This window comes from Drosophila willistoni (assembly GCF_018902025.1).
Source record: "Drosophila willistoni isolate 14030-0811.24 chromosome 2L unlocalized genomic scaffold, UCI_dwil_1.1 Seg139, whole genome shotgun sequence".
In the NCBI taxonomy this organism is placed as follows: domain Eukaryota; kingdom Metazoa; phylum Arthropoda; class Insecta; order Diptera; family Drosophilidae; genus Drosophila; species Drosophila willistoni.
In genome coordinates, this window is record NW_025814046.1 from 616,759 (window position 1) to 636,449 (window position 19,691).

General features: G+C 34.0%; 2 protein-coding genes across 3 annotated transcripts; one reads left to right on the forward strand and one right to left on the reverse strand.

Annotated features, from left to right (window-relative positions):
- The first annotated feature begins 1,199 nt into the window (after positions 1–1,199).
- On the forward strand, positions 1,200–11,375 carry LOC6638191. 2 transcript variants are annotated; one of them, XM_002061519.4, is made up of 7 exons: positions 1,206–1,452; positions 4,782–4,994; positions 7,056–7,301; positions 9,077–10,148; positions 10,205–10,615; positions 10,676–10,952; positions 11,016–11,375. In XM_002061519.4, the coding sequence occupies exons 2-7, from the start codon at positions 4,814–4,816 to the stop codon at positions 11,208–11,210; spliced, it is 2,382 nt and encodes a 793-aa protein (XP_002061555.1). In that variant the 5' UTR covers positions 1,206–1,452; positions 4,782–4,813; the 3' UTR covers positions 11,211–11,375. The 2 variants fall into 2 exon arrangements, with proteins under 2 accessions (XP_015034701.1, XP_002061555.1); XM_015179215.3 differs by lacking the exon at positions 7,056–7,301 and having other exon boundaries at positions 1,200–1,452; positions 11,016–11,374.
- A 2,066-nt stretch (positions 11,376–13,441) lies between these two features.
- LOC6638160 (putative uncharacterized protein DDB_G0291608) lies at positions 13,442–14,813 on the reverse strand. Its single transcript, XM_023176912.2, has 2 exons — positions 14,202–14,813; positions 13,442–14,141 (listed from the first exon to the last, which is right to left on the reverse strand). Exons 1-2 carry the CDS (start codon positions 14,670–14,672, stop codon positions 13,548–13,550), a joined length of 1,065 nt encoding a protein of 354 aa, XP_023032680.2. The 5' UTR covers positions 14,673–14,813; the 3' UTR covers positions 13,442–13,547.
- Positions 14,814–19,691: the final 4,878 nt, after the last annotated feature.

Consider the following 19,691-nt stretch of genomic DNA (forward strand, 5'->3'; position numbering starts at 1 on the left):
ATCGGTAATCTGGATCAAGTTTTCCAGCTTTCACATTTTTTTCGTGTCATTAAATTGTAACTCTCAACTTATTTAAATAAATCATTGCAATTACTAACCCTTTAAAAAATATGCTTCAAATCGTAATTTTTTAAAAGAGACAAGAAGTATTACTCCCTATGGATTCCCACTTGTTTTTTGAAAGCCCAGGGCCCTCTCCTGTACCTTTTTCCCCATGTCTATATATAGCGAGTAATTGGACCTCAATATTTAATTAATTGTTTTTGCTTTTAGTGACCTTTACATATTTATTTTGATGTTTCTCAAGCTTAAGGTCAAACATTAAAATATTATTAAATTAATAAAGCTTTTTCTTAATAAGAAGCAAATAAAAGCAAGACTTAATTTAGACTTTTGATATTCATCTTCGAAATACTTAAACTTGCTCCAAAAAAAAAACTTATGCCGATGGGCATATAGTTGTTGCTAGTACTTGATAGTTTACAACTATATTTTGTAGTCAATATTAATAATAATATTAAATCTGGACACAGCATTACAAATAACTTTAATAATAATAGTTTATGATAAATTTGTTAAAATAATTGGTGAGGCTAAAAATAGTTCCATAAACCAACTTGATGTTACTCTAACTAATTACCTACCAATTATCCTAACTGTCAAATGTCTTCATTAAATGAACGGCTTTTGTTTTTAATAGTTGCTTCTATTAGCATTAGTTTCTATACATTTTTCCACAAAGAATGAATAAACAAATGAATATAGTCATTGTATAGATGAAAAGGTCTATCTCTGCTATCGTTCAATAAACTAATCTTTGGTTTTAAAGAGACAAAAAGTAAAGTACGATGCTTAAACAAGATTGGGTCAAATAGCATCAATTAATGTTGGTAATAATCATCATTATTGCATAATATAATTTTATTATAATCATCATTATCATCCATAGACCTCTGATGGATTTATCTTGGACTCTGACAAATGATAAAGCGAACTCTGCGGAATAAATATTCATTCAACAACATGCCATAGCCTGGCTGCAAGGATATGCAAAGCTCTTCCCTATTGAATGCTAAAAAGCACTCTCCAAAAAGCTTTTACATCATTGTATCAGCTGCTTTATCCCATTCATTTTCGCTCCTTTTGTGTATATAAAAGCAGAAACTTTGCCATTTTCATGACACTCTTAGTTTCGTCTTGACTGAGGGCAGTTGAGCCAAAAAAAAAAAAAAAAATTCATACAAACATAAAACTAGAAAAAAAGAAAAGAAAAACCAATAATCCCAACTCTTGGGGAAAGTCATAAAAACTCGTATTCTTGTGGCGTAGGTGTGACGCCATGTTGTGAAAAGTGTCTGCCATTTTTATTTGCCCAAAAATAATAAACGTAAAGCAAAAAGGAAAAACTTCAAACAAGAAACTTTCTTCCAACAAATTATATACAAACATCAAGTGAGTTTAAATATGATAAATTAATGTGCAAATTCAATGTAATTGATTTGTTTATTAATATATCTGAAATGGGTGTGGGAAAATGGGGCAAAAAAAAAGAACAAATTGACAAATTGTTAGTCAGTTTTGAGTGGAAAATGAAATATGTTGCTGAATAAATTATGCTTCTGACAAGCCAAGAAAGACACTGACACATATGCAGATACACACACGCACACACATACAGAGGAGTGGGTGTATACACAGATGTGCCTATATATGCAGGCTAACGAGCTCAGTGCAAACAAGTTGCCTGCGGACAATATCTGTATGTAGATAGGTAGATGGGTACCTTTAGCCAGCATTCTTGTGTCCAAACACGAATTCATTTAAATATTTAAGCCCAAGGATGATAAAAGCCTCTAACTAACAGAGCCACACATAGACAGGCAGACGACAGAGCGAGGGGCGAAGAGGGTGCTTACTGCAATGGGCAATTTTACATTTTTGACCCCCATGGCAAAATGCTCAATTCAATTTTCACATCAATTTTGTAAAGCGAAATTTCAACAAATTGCTTGATTTAAGTTAATTATGAGACAGCCAATTGCCTCTACTCAGTAGCAGGAATCGAAATGAACGAATATCCTTTTGTGTGGACTGTGAAATTCGTTTAGAAATTAGTAGCTGATGGTTTTTTTGATTCAATTTGCCCAATGGGGCTTTTATACAATCAAAAAAAAAAAAAAAAAAGAACGCAAATGGCAATGGCAAAGTCAAAGAGATGTAGTTATGCAATTTCTCTCATACAAATTAAATTCAATTGATGCAATTGTCTGTATAAAAGACCATCTGACAAATAGATAAAATATAAAAAGCAAAAAAAACCCAGTCAGGCGGTAATAATAAAATAGAAAAAAATAAGTCGAGAAGAGCAACAATAACAAGCTAAAAGGAAAACAAAAACAGAAAAACAACGAACAACAGCTGCAGGCTAGACTCAACTGACTTGTTCTTAAGTGGTACTCAGCCAAGCCGCCTTTAAAAAAGGGAACCCAACAGCAGAAAAGTGGCTAAAATCAACAATTGAGACCAATGAAGTTTAAATACTCTCTACTCTACTTTTTTCTGTGCAAATAAAACATAAATCATGGAGAGTTTCTGCTAGATGTAGAATTTGACATTAGAAAAATGTTTTATATGCCTTTTTCTATATTTTTAAATGGTTTTTATTAACGCTTGAAGGTTTAGTATGAGAAAAGTACGCTAATATTTGCCTATTGATAGCATAGGTTTCAATTTGACTATTTTAATTGAGCATACTAGTTGTTAGTTTTTATTTAGTATGCACAATAAGAATGTAGTCCATGTATTAAATAAGAAATCAGTTGATAAAAGCATACGATTATAATTGAAACTTTTAAATCCCATTTTTATATGTATGTATCTATTAATAGTAAACTTTGTACATATGTCTGAATATGAAGATGGACATGTGATTAAAAAGTTAGTCAGTTGACTACAGAGTTTGAAAACTTTTAAGGATTTAATTGAAAAATGAAGCATTGAGTAATTTTAGCCATTTATGGTCTACATAAAGTTTGACCAAAGAAAAACCATTAGTGTGAAGAATAAGAATTGAATTGAATTAAAAAGGGCCACTTATCTAAAACAAATTAAAAATAACTTAACACATTTTATAATAATAGTTAAGTAAACTTTCGAGTTTTTGTTTTGATAAAATGTTCAACTACAACTTGCATTGCACATACGACATGTGGCCTCAACTAGCATAAAGTTTGTCAAAAAGGCAAAATAGGTTTAAAATGGTTAGAAATGCAATTATCAATTGAAAAAAAAACAACATTTTTCTTCCACAAATTATATTACGCATACGTCATGTGGGCATCATCATGAAGTTTGCACAAAAAAGCGGAAGTTGTGCATAAATTGCAAAAAATAGGATAATTAAATAATTGATTTATAGACACACTTAATTTGTCGCTAAGGTAATTATTTTATATACTATATATTACTCATACGACATGTGGTATGTACTTTATTAAAGTTTGTCAGGAAATGTTTCTAAAATTTATATAAAGATATGGAATAGATAACTATAACATTAAACTAGTTCAATGAGTATAAAGTATTCAATTGTAGGTAAGCTTGGCCAAGTTACTTGACCTTTAACAAGAAAAAGTGTATACAGACGATGTCTGCGTTAGAGCGTAACAAGTCGATTGGCAAAATGATAATATCCATATAATAGAAACAACAAAAATTAAAAGCAAATTTTCCCCCAGGTTGTGGATATGAATAAAAAACAAATACATATGCACAACACAAACATACATACATACATATATGTATACTTACTTTGTAGGGCCTCTCTCCATCTCTCTCTCGCTGTGTGTTTGTATGTGTGCGCTTATGATAATCATATTATGAAGTGAAATCTTGCCTTCTTCACCCTGGTCTTCTAACAATACTTAACTATGCATATACAGACACACACAGACTGACAATATATATAAAGAGCCTTATAGACGTCATGACGCGTCCATAGCAGAAATGTATAGCATACTTATGAGCGTCGCACATTTACAAGAATAGAAATGGAAAAAAAATTACATGAAGGAAATAAAAAAAAAAAATAAAGTTTGAGATGAAAAGAGATGGACTAGCTCATAATTGTCAACTCTTGGCCTTTGTTAGCAAGACCAAGAATTCTGATAAAGAGCAGAAGTAAAAGTTTTATATCGTACGCTGTATGCTGAAATATGTACGCGCATTGGAATTTTATTGATTTATCCCCTCGCTCTTCCATCTCTTGGTCGGTTGCTTGGTTGGTTCATGTTCATTAGTTTGCCCAAGCATTTTATGAGAAAATAATTGGAATACCTTTAACTGGTGTCCCAAAATACCCACCATCTACACAGGCTCCACGCTGCTACGATGAACAGACAGAGATGGAGTGAGTGGAGAGAGCGCGAGTGAGACAGAGAGCAGGTGGATTTTTGCATAGTTATGCTGGGTTCTTGGGCTATTTGCATAATTAAGTGTAGGATGTATGGAATTTCACGCTTCACCACAAAATAAGGACACCTGATATGCTTCCCACACCCCATACCAAGAGATACATACACGCACACACGCGGACACCTTTTTTTTTTTGCTGTTGTTCTTGTATACATATTGACCCTCGCTTTAAAGTGCAAATGTAATTAAAAGTTTTTCTTTTTCTTGCTGCGACGTGTTGAGCATAAAAAAAATATCCTTTTAATCCAAGCCATTCGTTTTCTTTTTCACTCTTTGATTTTTTCATTTTATTTTTTCTTCCTTTGCAGTCACCATTCGACCTTGAATTGAGCTTATAAAAATGTTAAGCCATTTTGTGGTTGCCTTTGCGGCTTTACACTGCATTGTGGCCACATCACATCGTCCGGCATATTCTTTGCAGGCAGCTGTCGATGAGTTGCATCGTCGTGAGGCAGCAAAATATCCCTTAAACTCACCGCCCACACATTTTGCCGGCGAACCATTGGATGACTGGAATGAAGGTGAGTTAAGCAAATAAAAAATAGAAAAAAAAGAGATAAGAAAATGGCTAGACATCTTCATTGAATAAGTAAGTAGCAAAAATGACTGCGCATAAAATTCTTTAGCATTTTAAATTGTAGTTTTTTTTCGCAAGTGAATCAAAGCACTGAACCACACTTCTCCCTTTTGCCCTCAACTTGAATCCTGTATTTAAAAGCATCTGACAAGGAGAGTCCTTACAAGATATACTCACAAAAAAAACTAGGCAAATATTTAAACGTTTTGAGCAGTTTGTTTGTCGTTTCTTTTAAATATGCAAAGTTAAATGTAATAGATACCTACATTGAAAAGTGTGTCGTTTATTAAGGTTACAATTTGAAGGTAAAGTTTATTGCTTTATTCAGCCTCAAGTATATTCTAACTATTTAAATGTAACTATTATTTGGAATAAAAAGTGTGAAGTCGTTTGAGTCGTTTTTTCAAGCTATTAAACTCTATCATTAATTAATTTACAATCCGTTTCACTTGAATTAAGAAAAAGGAATTAGACCGAATGAAATTTTCTTGGCTTGGTTTTATAGTTAATTCATTTAGCTTTTATTAGCAATAAAGAAAACTAAAATACGTTAAATAAGTTCTTCATGTTAAAGAGATTCAAAATTATATAACGAAAATATAATGCGCATATTTTGTTTCACTTGAATAACTTACTTTGTCCTTACTTACTTTATAGAACTTTATTGTGTTCCTTTCATTAATAATGATAAATTGGGAGAAACAAAAAATAGGAAGTACAGTAAACTCTATGGGGTGTTCTATTCTATTTCTATGTGTGGCTTAGATTAAAAAAATCTTACGAATGTGCAAATAGATATCATATCTATTAATCATTTTCAAAATAGTTGTTTTGATTAACTGAAAAATCGTAGAACACGGATAAACGAAAACTGTCAATCTATATTCAATAATTTTAATATATTTTTCTTACAATTCCGTTAAAGCAATGCAGCCAAATAATAGAAGTAGTTAGGTTACATAGAGACTTGGGTAATTAAAAGCCGTCTGAACAAGTTTTTACATTTTTGGTTCATATCAAAAATGTCTAGCATAACATCATCCATTAGAATCTATATTAATACTATAAGATTTTCAATTTTTCAATTTTACGGAGCTTCTCTGTTCAATCAATCTTATAATATTTTCAATCTAATAATTTGCAACCTTATATTTTCAATTTATTTTTTGTAACATTATGGTGAAACATTTTGATATATAATTAAGTTCAACCAGTGTCAAAAAGTTAAACAAAACTCATTTTTATTACAAGTAACACATGGATACTATAATACCTACAGAAAGACATAACTTTGAAGCTTGAGCGATGCCTACAAGATCCGTTTAAAGGAGTAAATATTTTTTCTCTATCAGTTATAACAATAGTTAGTAAATACAAGGGACAAATTCTTCAATATGTCAGTAAAATATTTTAATAAAAATTATACTTAATTGCATAAAATTTGACTCAATGACACACAAATTTAGTTATAGTTGCTATGTCATATTCGCACTTAGAATCCAAAAGATTCCTTTACCTTTCACCTACGTTAAGCAAATAAAAACCCCTGTTAGAGAGTCCCTTTTAGATTACAGTTAATTGGAAATTACTAGGATATACATTTAAGTATATAGTTAAATCTTAGCTGAAAGCTTAAAGCGAATCGAAAGTAGACCTGACGCACAAGCTCATATTCATCCTGTCAAATGCATGCAAACTTTGTGACACAATCTGTAAATGATATCCAGGCAAAAGTGACTGGAGATTGGCGAGTGAGCTGCCCGCATGATGTATGTAACTAGCTAAGCTGGAAGTTAGAAGGTTCTGGCACGTGACTGCCAACAGATGATGTCCTCCCACCCGTCTACCTCAAAGCTAACCCAACACACCAGACTTTTCCATTTCTCAGTAATAACCAACGCACAATTCACTTTATATTATTTTTTGTTTGTGTTTCTTTTTTTCTTATACCTTTATCCCTACCACACACACACACACACGAAAATTCAACTGCACACGAACACAGATGGCGATTTATTTGGCACTAAGATTAAGAATCGGAATCGCCATCGAGTTAATAAAGCACTGGCCAAGTACTTAGAACAAGAAAGCGACAATGAGAACGGTCACTTTGAGCCAGATCATGGTCTTAATCTGGATGGCTATGAGTTTCCTGGTGACTATGACAATGGCCCGCATAATCTATTTGCCGATGAGAAGAGGAAACGTTACTCATCCTCATCACTCTTTAGGGAACGTGACGAGGCGAATGGTGAGTAAAATGTGTATATGTGTGTGTTTGCTTGTCTACTTATGATAATCCCAGTGAGAAAATGTGTACGTCTGTGTGTGGGTGTCCACTTGAAATGGTATAAAAGCTAAAAATGCCAAAAACCACTTAGCTCCGATTAACTTGTGACTTAAATTGTGTGAATGCATTGAGCTGGAAGACGGAGGAGAACAAAAGTAGATAGAGTTTCCTTCCCTATAGGTTCCTTGCTTCCTGTCAATTCATTCTTGCCATTTGATTTAATGGCAACAACTTGATGCATGCCTCACTTACAATTAATTTTCGGTCGACTTTCACAATTTATGGTCCTAATGTCAGAAGCAACTGTGTGTGTGTGTGTGTGTATAAGTGTGCCCACTTTCAATTTTCGCCCCCTTTTTAAAGTAAAAACCATATATTTTCTGATACCCTGTATATCTTCTTCACTTTAACTCCATGTTTAGTGGGGTATATACATAAATCTTGAGCTCGTGCATAAGTTATGTTGATTTAATTCACTTGGGCAAAGAAAAACCTTGAAGAGCATATTTATTCAACAAAAAGTAGTTGGAAATTAATATACTCCACTAAAGGAAAAACGATGATTTTATTTGTTCACTTAATTAAGATTTTAATCACATATAGTTGGATTTTAGATTAAATCAAACTTTGCTTGTTAATAGTTGTTGCTACATTTTTCACATGTAAAAAGGATTAAAATTCTTCAATATGATGCCATTATAGACAGCACCTATCAATATGGTATGCCCAGTGACGGATAAAGCCAGCGCGTAGCCTGTAAAACGTAAAATAAGTAACAAAGAAGATCAATTTCCAATGTGAAAATCGTTAAAAAATGATTAACAAAATTAATGTGTTCCTTTTTTACTCTGATTTTTTCAGGCTGTATTTTGGTCAATTTTAAGTCGATTCCAAAAAGTTATATCTTAATTATATCGCAATTTAGTAGCTTTAAAAATGACATCAAACTCTTGGATATTCGAAAATATTATTTTTAAACAAAATCGTTGAAAAAAATCATGATAAAAAAAAATGATCATGTAAATCCATCATGATTAGTTTTGAAAATTGGCCAAATATTTAGTTCAAGAGATTTTATTGCAGATTGAAACACAATATTCGAACTTGAAAATAAAGACAAGATTTTTTCAAATACTTTACAAATTGACTAAATTAAGCTCTAATAAATTTAAGGTTTTTTGAAATACTTTAAAAGGTTTTGTCTTCTTTGAAAGATAACTTGATAAATAGCTTATTTAATTAATTTACATTCCAATTCAAAACTGAAATAAAAGCCATCAAAATAAGATATCAATTATCTAAAATTTGGCAACGTTACAGATACGCAAAGCTAAAAGTTTAAAGAATTTGTAGAATTTTGTTTTTGTTAATTTACTTGCTCAGAATGAATTAACATTTAAATTAACTTTTCAATAATAGCATGAAAAGGAGGAATAATTTTGCAGCCTACTGCATACTTTCAGGGGGAAAGTCACCTTATTTAATGTGTATATAAGGCAATTTCATTAATTATAATTATGATTTGCCAGAGGGCTTTAGACTATTAATGCCAATTAAATGAACTCCAAGGAAGTTATATAGTTGTGTGAAAAAATTAATATGAATTGAAAATAATTAATATTCTGTAATATTAAAAATACACATTTAAAATTTTTCGAATGAAAAAAACTCTCTGATACTTACATATATACCAATTACAACACTAATCTAATGGTTTTATTTTTAAAATTTTCCAGACATTCCATCATCAGTTTTCCGCGAACGTGAGCATCAGGCGCCAAGTTTCTCGCACAGCGATCTAACCGATCAATTTTTGCGTGAAATCGAAGAGGCTAGGGAGGATCAGCCACAGGAGCAGGATCAGGATCATAAGCATCACTATGGCAATGCTATTCGAGAATGGTGGCATCGTTTCAAGCAACACCAGCAGCAGCAGCAGCAACAACAGACAGCAGCTGCTGATCAGGATGATGATGCTGACGATGATGATGATGCCTTGGAGGCTGCCTCCAATGCTGATCTTTTCGAGCAAAAGAAACGGATGCGTATGCCTCCTTATTATCTCTTGATGCAAAAGAAACGTTCATATCCCGTGCTACCCTGGTTGCCCTACAATGCCGACAAAAAGAAACGTTTCCCAGTGGCCAAGCGTGCCATTAGCAAGGATCAGGATATTGTGCCTGCAAAAACCGATGAGCGTGTGGTTGAGGAGTTAAGCGAACTCTTTGGCAAGCCTGCAGAAGCCGAAATTCCAGCCTCGGCTGAGAAGAAGAAACGTTCGGCTGAGGAGTCGGGAAAGAGTTCTGGCACCACTAGCACCACCACAACCACCACCACTAAACCAGCTGACTCTGCTACAACCACTGCTTTGGGTGATATGCGTCTGGAGATTAACTTTCAGCGAGTGAATGTCACCTCATCATCGTCTCCACCCACCGGAGAACTCGTACAACATGGCGGACATGCTGGCCATCATGGTCATGCGCCTGGAATGGCTCAAACGGAAAATCATCATCGTAAGCGTAGCGAACATGTTCATCATTCCAATGAAGATTCCTCCGAACACGATGCCGATGAGCATGATGAAGAGGGTGAGGAAAGCTCCGATGAGGGTGATCACGATGAATTCGATGACGAAGAGGGCGAAGGTGATGCCAACGATGAAGATGAGCGACGCAAAAAGAAGAAACGCTCCACCAAACGTTCGCCCAGTGTGGGACATCTAATGCTCAGGGCCAAGAAGTCCATCGATTGGTCACAATATTTTGGTCTTGATCGCAAAAAGAAGTCCTTGACTGAGGCTCAAGAGTGGGTTTATTTCTACTCTATATAAAAAATGTTTATTGATCTCTTTCTTTTAACAGAAAAAAACGTAGCGAATCGGACAACGACAATGATTCCAATTTGGAGAAACGTAAACGTGATCTAGATCCCGAGAAGTTGGAAAATTTAGACAAAAAATTGCAATCCATTGAGGATTTCATTATCGATGAGACCATCAAGTACACTGGAGCCCATGAGGGTGCCATCAATAGCAAAGAGGAAATACGTAAGATCAAGGATCATGTTCTTTCCCGCCTGGCCACAGCTTACAGTCTGGAGAAGATGCGACGTGCCTTGGACAAACTGCGTCAATCTGTAGAGGCCGAGAATCATTTGCAGCGTAACATCATTGACACTACATCATCGGAGGAAGAGAATAATGGCCTAGAGGATCATGGCAAACTAAATTTGGCCTATATCAAACATAAAGCCGATGAATTTGCCGAATCCGAGTAGGTTTTTGGCTTACTGTTCTTCTGCTAATATGATTAATAGCTAATTTTCTCCTTAAGACAACCTAGAATTGTGGAATCAAAGAAGAAGCGTAGTGGCTATTTACGTTATCCAGAACAACCCAATAATATGGAAGACGCCCTGGCTTTGGCTAGCAATCCCTATGAACCACTAAATGATGCCTATTTGGGCAATAAGAACTACATAATTGGCTCGAATCAGTGTCCCATAATTGAGTCCATGGCTGAACGTTGCCGCGGTGTAGATCTAATCTCCGGTGATCTTAATCAAGAGCTTTTGCCACTCTGTGGTGTCCATCAGATATGCTATCTATGCGTAAGTAACAATAAATTTTCGTAAATTATAATAGATCCAATAGTAATGCATTTTTTATTACAGGGTGCCTCGCAAGTGGCCTGCGATTATCAGTATTTGGCCGAGGCTGACAGCCTGTGCGGCAATAGCAATGATTGCCAATCGGCAGCTCGTTCTGTGCTCATGATTTTGCGCAGTACTCCGGGTCCACAGATCGGACCACGTGAGTGCCTGAAGAATCCTTGTCTATATAGGGCCATGCGTGAAATTGGTCTCTAAATCAAAAAAAGGAAAACCATGCTGAAGATTTTTTGAAGCTGAAGCAAATCAAAAAAAAAAAAAACATTTTATTCAAAATAAAATAGAAAATTTGGAAGCATTTTCCCCCCATCCCCAACCCCCCAAAATGAAAACTTGCAACATTTTTGGTTAAATATTGTTTTTGGAAACATATTTCAACTTATATATACAATACAATTTGTGTGTACAAAACAAAACCAAAAAAAAAAAAGAAAATCCATACATATATACATAAATATATATAAAATATATTCATATAAAAGTATTAAACCAGAAAGCAACTCACATTGGCAGCTAAAACCATACGTAAAGTGTAAAACGGATCTTAGCTCTCATGGTATGCTAATAGATCGAGCTTTGGATCAAAATGGCTTAAATCAAACAACCCCAAATATATATACATACATATATAGACGATCCAATAAAATATACAACTTATATATATATATGTATAAAATAAAACCAAAAAACATAAATGTTTTCTAAACAAAAATTGTCCTAAAGAAGAAAAAAAAAAACAAAAGAAAACCAACAAGTAAACACTCTTTCTCTATATACATACAATATATATATTTGAATGTGTTTCAGTGTGAAAACAATAAATGACATTAACTAAGACAAATACAAAAAAAGAAAAAAAAAATTCTTAATGCTCTAAAAAAAAACAAACAAAAAAACCAACAAACCAAAACTAAATAAAAATCTATAGATGTGATTATATAATATATATACAACTTTAAAATTTTATCATGAAACACAAAAATCATATTATATTGATGTATATGCTAACAACATGAATTTGGTAAAACAATACAAAACAAAAACAAAAAACACTTATTTGAAATTATGTATTGCTATGCAGTTATCATAAATGTGAAATATATGAATGTGAGGTTCCTCCACTTAAAACCAAAAAACCATAATTACAATAACAATTGACCAGTTTCGGAATGGAGAGCAAAACTATCCCAAACCGGTTGTATGTTATTGCTGTTTATTTGTTTTCAAAATTAGCCCGCCTTTAGAGATGCAAGACAAGCTATTCGATAAGTCGTTGTGGGTAAAGAAGACTTATCGATATAATTGATATCGTTTTTTGAACTTTGTAAGTTGCAGCTAAAACTTTTCTTTGGGTGATGACAATTTATGTATCTGTCTATATAAAGAAATTTCAATCGAATCCTTTATTTCTCAAGGTCAATCTTCTAGAGTAGAGTACATATTTCAAATGCAGGACCAAGTTTAACTATTAGCAGATTTTCCTAAAGAACCACAGAATTGCAATGGTCATAGCAGTAACTAATTATAACAATCTAGTTTTCCATCTGAGAATCTAAGCAATGAAAACCGAATGGGGAAAGGCAAGGGTTTTGTGTAAAATGACTCATTTAATCATGCATAAACACAAATGTCAAAATCAATTCTTTAAATTATAACGACTGTAGTTTATCTTACAAGGAAAGTACCAAAGGTAAAAGGCGCCGATCTGGACAAGTTAAAATTGTCAGAGCTAGAATTAATTTACCGAAATTTGCTATGTCCTAAAAATGATTTACTATTTTTGGCCGTAATTGAGAAATAAAACAAACAAAAATAACTTGCGTTTCTGGCCCGTCGTTCAACAGTTTTCGAATAAAACAGTTTTGAATTTGGCGGAATGTTTACAAAATACACGTTGTTCCCATTCGGTTGCGTTTTTTTTTTTTGTCATATAGTGTTAGAAAACTTATGTTAAAGATTTCTAAATGATAATCTTGTATAGTATAGATTGAAAACATTTTTGAGAAAAACTGATTCTGGAAAAAAATTTCGATCTGAAATGAGGTACCTCGAACGATTAGGTTTTGTTGAATATCTTGAAAGCATGAAAGCTGAGGTCATTTTCAGAATCTAAAATCTGAATATGATGTAAATATTTTTGCCCCTGGCCTATTGTTTGAAAGTCGTCTAAACTATTTCCTCTGCTGATGCCATTTGTTTAGCTTTTCTTTGATATTGCCCTTTCTTTTCTAGAAGAACTTCTTAAAAAAACATGAAGTTTTTGGTTTTTAAAATACAAGGTCTTTATGTCATTTCCCCAAATTTTGCAGGGCATTGCTAAAAACAATAAAGATAAGCAGCTATGTGGACCTCTCCCAAAAGAGGATTATGTCTTGCAGAGGGATAAGAGGAATTTCTTCCATTAACCCTCCATTAAAACTTCAATTGAATACATTTTCTTGTGTGCATGTATTTCATGCCTTTGAATTGAACTACATAAGAATTTTTGCACGTCGACTAATTCGTAGGTTTGAAATGGTTTCCTTTTTTACCGGTTCACTTTTTGGAGGACTTCTTGAAGCGTCTGTTGTATTGATTGTAGCTGAAAGGATCGACCAATTGATTGGGACGTCCACGCAATTGTTGGGTAATCAAAGCCTGTTGCTGCTGTTCATTTTGCTGCTCCTTTTGTTGTAGCTGCTGTTGCTGTTGTTGTTGCTGCTGCTGCTGTTGTTGTTGTTGCTGTTGGGGATTAAGATTTTGCTGTTGACCAAATTGTCCAGCATATTGAGCAGGCAAATTATTTGGCGAATGGAGCTGATTAAATGGCAATTCGGGCTGATATTGTCCAGTGTTGCGTAACTGTTGCTGTTGCTGTTGCAATTGCTGCGGCGTTAAAGGTTGCTGCTGTCCCGGACGAAACGCATTTGTGGGCAATGGCGGTGGCAACTGCCTAAATGGTGTTTGATAGGGATTCAAGTTAGGATTGGCAACACCCCCCAATTGTGGTTGATATGGTTGATTGGGAGCAAAGTAGGGAGTTGCTGGTATGCCAGTTCCTTCGGCACGAAAACCATTCTCATCGGCAATATATCGCACGGTAATGGGTGTTCCCTCCGGTGAGGTATATGAGTAAGAGCCTTGAATAACCTACATTTACAATTTTTTTTAATTGGATTTTGTTTATGCCTCTAAGAGTTGTATACAAACCTGAGCCTCTACACCCTCGCCATAGCCCAGATTCTTGACATATCCTTGAGCTTGAGCTGTGGTGCCATCTGCCGTCGAGTAGCCGTAGGAAAAACTGCCATCCAAGTTTAAATCATTCTGATAGGCTGTTATGGGTACATAATTTTGTTGTTGATATTGTGGATTATAACGTGAGACACCAAAAGGTGAGGCTAAGGCAGGATTAATTAAAGGATTTAATTGATTGCCCTGTGGAGCAAATAAGCCTTGTCCTTGTAATTGCCCTCGTCTCTGAAATGGTTGCAATTGCTGCTGTTGTTGCTGCTGCTGTTGTTGTTGTTGCTGTTGCTGCTGTAACTGCTGTTGCAAAGGACGTTGCTGGAAAGGCGTCTGTGTCAACTGAGCCTGGCTCATATCCATTTGAAACAACAGCAACATCATCATCATCGTCGTCGTCGTCGTCGTCACCAGGAGCGAAGGCATCATCATCATGCGATTGTTATTATTATTATTATTGTTCAGCTGTCAACACGACGTTGCAACATAAATCTTAAGGCAAATTTCACGCTCGATAAATTTGACGACTCACTTGTTTTTCGCGTGGGAGAGAAGAAAAACTACTATTGGGATGAAAAGCCGAAGCACAACTGCAATGCCAGCATCGATGAGCAACACTATTTATACTTGAATACCACACGCAGAATTGTACTTAGCTTGGAATCTATGTGTATGTGCTTAGGGCCTACCACGGGGGTTGCAACAAAAGTATAGACAGTGAGCATTTCTGTGATTCTTTAGAAAGTGGTTTTAATTGTAGAAGTAATATATTTGTAAGGTATTCGCAGATGCGTTTGTGATCAATAATTTTTATCCTTTAATTTGTTAATATAAATTTTCTTATTCTTTATAGAATATGGTAATTTGGTTGGATCAATCATTTTATTCATTTGTTATTTAAAACATAAGAATTCGATCATAAATATGTTGTTTGTTTTGCCGAACTTTTTGGGTCGAGGTTCGATGCTGGCAGTCGAAAGGTTTTTTGTCAAACCTATTTGAAAATTTACGAAATTTCAGAAACTTACGTCATAATATTCAACTAGTTGTAGCTCTAACAGCAGTTATAAAAGTAATTAAGGGAAGAAATTTCTAATTTTTAAACCCTTTTGTCGAGATATAACTCCGTATTTGGTCTTAAAAAGCTTTTTCTTGAGATATAATGTTGGAGATTTCCTTTTTGAACCAACACCCAACATCAACTACTTAAATAAGAGTGGTGAAAGAATCTATCGAATCATCTTTTAGGGACACAATTTTATCTTTAAAGCAGCTCTGGAAAGTAACTAATGCTTCTATATACACATTTAAATTTGTAAAATTTGAGTAACTTTTAATTTGTGTTTCAATATAGAAAATTTTCTGAAAAAGTCGCATTAGTCTGATAAGTATCAAGCAGTTCAAAGTAGGTAAAATTGTGCTCCAATATTTACTATTGGTAATTTTCAAATATCAAATGGATTAGCAAGCTACTTGTTACTCCCGACTCCTACTTGTATTCACAAGCCTAAGAATTGACATAGAACCATTTTCGTTCATATATTAATATACATTTGTATCTACCGCTATCAACCACTCTCATTTGCTTCTAACAATAATTTCCTTCTTAATACTCTAGCAGCTACCCATAAGTAAAGCAAAAAAAAAGCGCACAGCCCAGTGGCTTTTCCTCTTGAGTGTTTTTACGATTTTGATCTTGGCCAGCATAAACTGTGTGCATTTACTCTTTGCATATACTATTACAGGGGGGTCAGGGTATGTAATTTATCTATGATCTAGTAACATGGCAGCTTTATTGGTTTTTTATCGGCCATTGACAAGAAGGACAAATGAATTTTTCTTACCTCACTTTGCCGGTATCGTCTCCCCCACCCAGGAATTCATTCATTATCAACTCTTAAAGTGATCTAACGATATGAAATCTTCTTTTGCTTAAAGGTTTTGCTTGGGCTCGAGCTCTTCCGGCCTTATTGTAGTTGTTGTTGGGGGGTTTTTTGCTCTAGCTCTTGTCTACATTCTATCTCTATCTATCTTTGGTAAGGTGTCTATGTGAGTTATGTGCTGACAGTTTTAGTCAGTTCTTTCATCTCTCTCTATGATCGCTGGTGGTCAAGGTGGCCACTATTTATCAATTCCTACATTTAGAACCAGGCGAAGAAGACGACAACAAATTAATATCGGCTTCTGTTCTGCTCTCTTGGCAGTTTCTCTTTATCGTTTTGCTGATGTAGATTCGTCATGCTCAGGTTGTCTAGAGCTGAAGTTAAGGTGTTGTCTTGACATGATACATCAATCTTAGTCATCTATGTTTGTAATGCTAATTTGTCATCTTACTACCTTACTTGCCTGTGGCTTCAATTGCAATTAAAATTCGTACATATCTTTTTTCTGGCATGTTTTGCTCGAAATTTAATTGCATTTATGCTAATTTCCCGTTTTCAACGACAAGGTCAATTAATGACAGCAAGCAAATGAATAATACGCCAAACAATTTAAGAAAACTTAATCAAATTAAAACTCACATAATGAAAATGTCATGAAATACAAAATTTATGATAAATTTTACTGCGGAAATTATGCAAATTTTACTGCAAATAATGTTTTTTTTCCTGCCCTTGTTTTAAAGTGTTTTTCCTGAACACATATGTTTTGTAGACGATTTCATGAATTCTGCCTAAAAGTATGCTTTGAATTCGTTGGCATATATTTTTTATAAAAGCCAAAGAGATGGCTAGATTTGAATACGACTTTGGTTAGGTTTCATGAACTATTGAATGCGCTTCGTAAAGTCTTAAAACTTAAAATATTCTGAGAATTAAAGTTGATCAATTTCACATTTATGAAATTGAAATAGAAATAAAACTTTAGAAACAAAAAGATGATATTTTTAATAGCTTAATTTTTGGTTTTATTTTTAACTTAATTAATTTTGCGTTTATATATTAAATAAATTTAATAAAAATGAGTGGAATTGTTTAAGCCCTATACATACTTATAAATTGTATATAACATTTCTATTCAATATTTTTTCAAAATATCTCATTTAACGGAATAGGATCTATACTTTCTTATAAAATATAAATCAAATAGGTCGTCAATATAAGTTTGATTTGTAAAATGGATAAATATATATATTTAAGATATGTATAAATATATATACTATACGATTTCGAGTTCTTTCAGCTGTTTTGGTTTTAGAGGAATAAACAGTACATCGTAAGAAATGATTATTTTTTCTTTGTCCAACCAATTATGGAAAACAGCTTAAAGGCTTTTATGTTATTTACTTGTTTCAAGAACTAGAGCTGATGCGTAAACCCCGATAACCAATGATCCCGAATTGTAATGTGTTATTAAATATATCTTTTTTTTTAAATTTTGTAGATGTTATCTTAAATACTTTTTATGTATGTATAAATAGTATCCTAATAACTTACAATCAAAGATACACCAATTCCAAAAAATTAAAGAAATATCACCTTGTATTCTAATTGAAAAAAAAAAGAATGAAAGTATTTAAGATGCATATTTTGATACTTCCTTTAGTTAGTTTTTTGTAACGGCTTGATATTTTAATATTTAATTTCATTTCAGATATCAAACAAAATACGTAATAAACTGTTGCCTTTTTATAGCGATCTGTCTTAATGGTAAATTAGTTTTCATTTCTTGGAATTAGTTATAATTGAAGGAATTTTGTTATAAATAGAACACAGTTTAACACCAAAGATCAGTTTGTTACAACATGTAATTAATCAATAACAAAACAATTTAATTTTAACCAGTAAGATTCTATTGAAATATAAATTAAGAGTCTGACTAGCCAACGCCATTTTCAGGACTCTAAACTAATTATATACATACATCTCCCATAGTCAAGGTAAGCACTCCCTGAACTCCATGAACTTTTACCAATTGTTACCTCTCTTCCCATAAAACATCCTCAACTCACTTTAAACCTGTCTATTTTTTACCTTATGGCCTCTTTAACTGAGAAATATCAAATTTAAAGCCAACTGACAGTTAATTTGTATTTACACCTCCAGAAATTAGGCTCCAAATTTAACCTTAATTTAAAAACATTTGGCAAGATCATCATCCCGTCGATTTCCCTCCAACCTCTTTGCTAAACAAAAAATTTATGCAAAAATGCGAAACAACAAGCGGCACAATGTGTTTTTTCTTTTTCTTTGAGCAAACTACATTAAAAACAAAGTCGAATTTAAAGTCAAAGCTGCGCAAAGAGATGGAGATGGCTGGTAGACGGACATGGACACTCCTCCCTCCCACGATGCCAACTGCGATGATTATTAATAGTCGGTTGGTTGGTTGGTTGGCTGGTTGGCTTTAGGTAACTGAGTTGCTTTGACATTTTGTGTGTTATGCCAATGCCGTTAAGGGGCAAAGTCGGCTAAGAAAATTTTAATGGCTAATTGATTCTGAATTGAATTGAACTAAATCCCCCTCGTATATCTAATGGCCAATTGAGTGCGTTAGGTGTTCTGCTTTTGGGTTCCGGTTGGCACTCGACAACTGGCTAAGTAAGCTGGCCATGCAGTTGGTAAAAGGTTACAACTAAATTATGAACTAGTTGGCATTGCCAGTGTAATGAGTTTCAAACTGTGTGAATATCAAGAAGATTCAATTTTATTAACACGTTTCGCTGGAGTTTCAATGTATCTACCCCTCCCCTCACCCCTCAAATTGAAGTGAAACTGGAACTGGGCGGGCCAAGGCAAATGCCACAAAAAAAAAATAGGAAAAAAACTACTACAAATGAAACACCGCAACAGGCAGCAAGTGTTACCAAAATTGCGAAATACCTCAAATTATTATTGAATTCTTTTTTCTGTTGTTGTTGTTGTTGTTTCTAGTGTTGTAAATGTTAGTCGCTTCTCAGTGCCCACCCACTGTAACACTCTGTATGCATTTTGCTAGTGGAATTTGCATTTGTTTGCTGGGGGAAGTCGGAAAACTCCATTTTTTGCAACCACTCAGCCGTTACTCGCCATCCCAATCTCAGCATTTGTATCTAAATCTGGCACCTTACAAACCCAAATTTGACAAATTCTATTAGCAATTAGGTACCCAAGAGAAGAGAGGTGCAGCCACCTTTATATATATATATGTATATGTATATAAGCCCACGCCATGCCCATGCCATTGCCATGATACCTATCTGCAACATGTTTACACAATGCTAAACATCGAAAACATATTTTTTGTTGTTTGTTGTTTTTTTTTGCCAACAAATTAAATCAGATCAAATTTTTGAAGCATTTGAATTACAAATCTGCATCTGAATGGGGCGGCATAATGGGTTCAATAAACCCAAATAAATAACAAAAAATATATGTGAATATTGCCGTTGTCTGCTCTTGACTTGCCACGCAACTTTCTACTGACCCTAAAACAAAAAATATTTCAGCCAATATTGCATAACAAGAAGCCGAC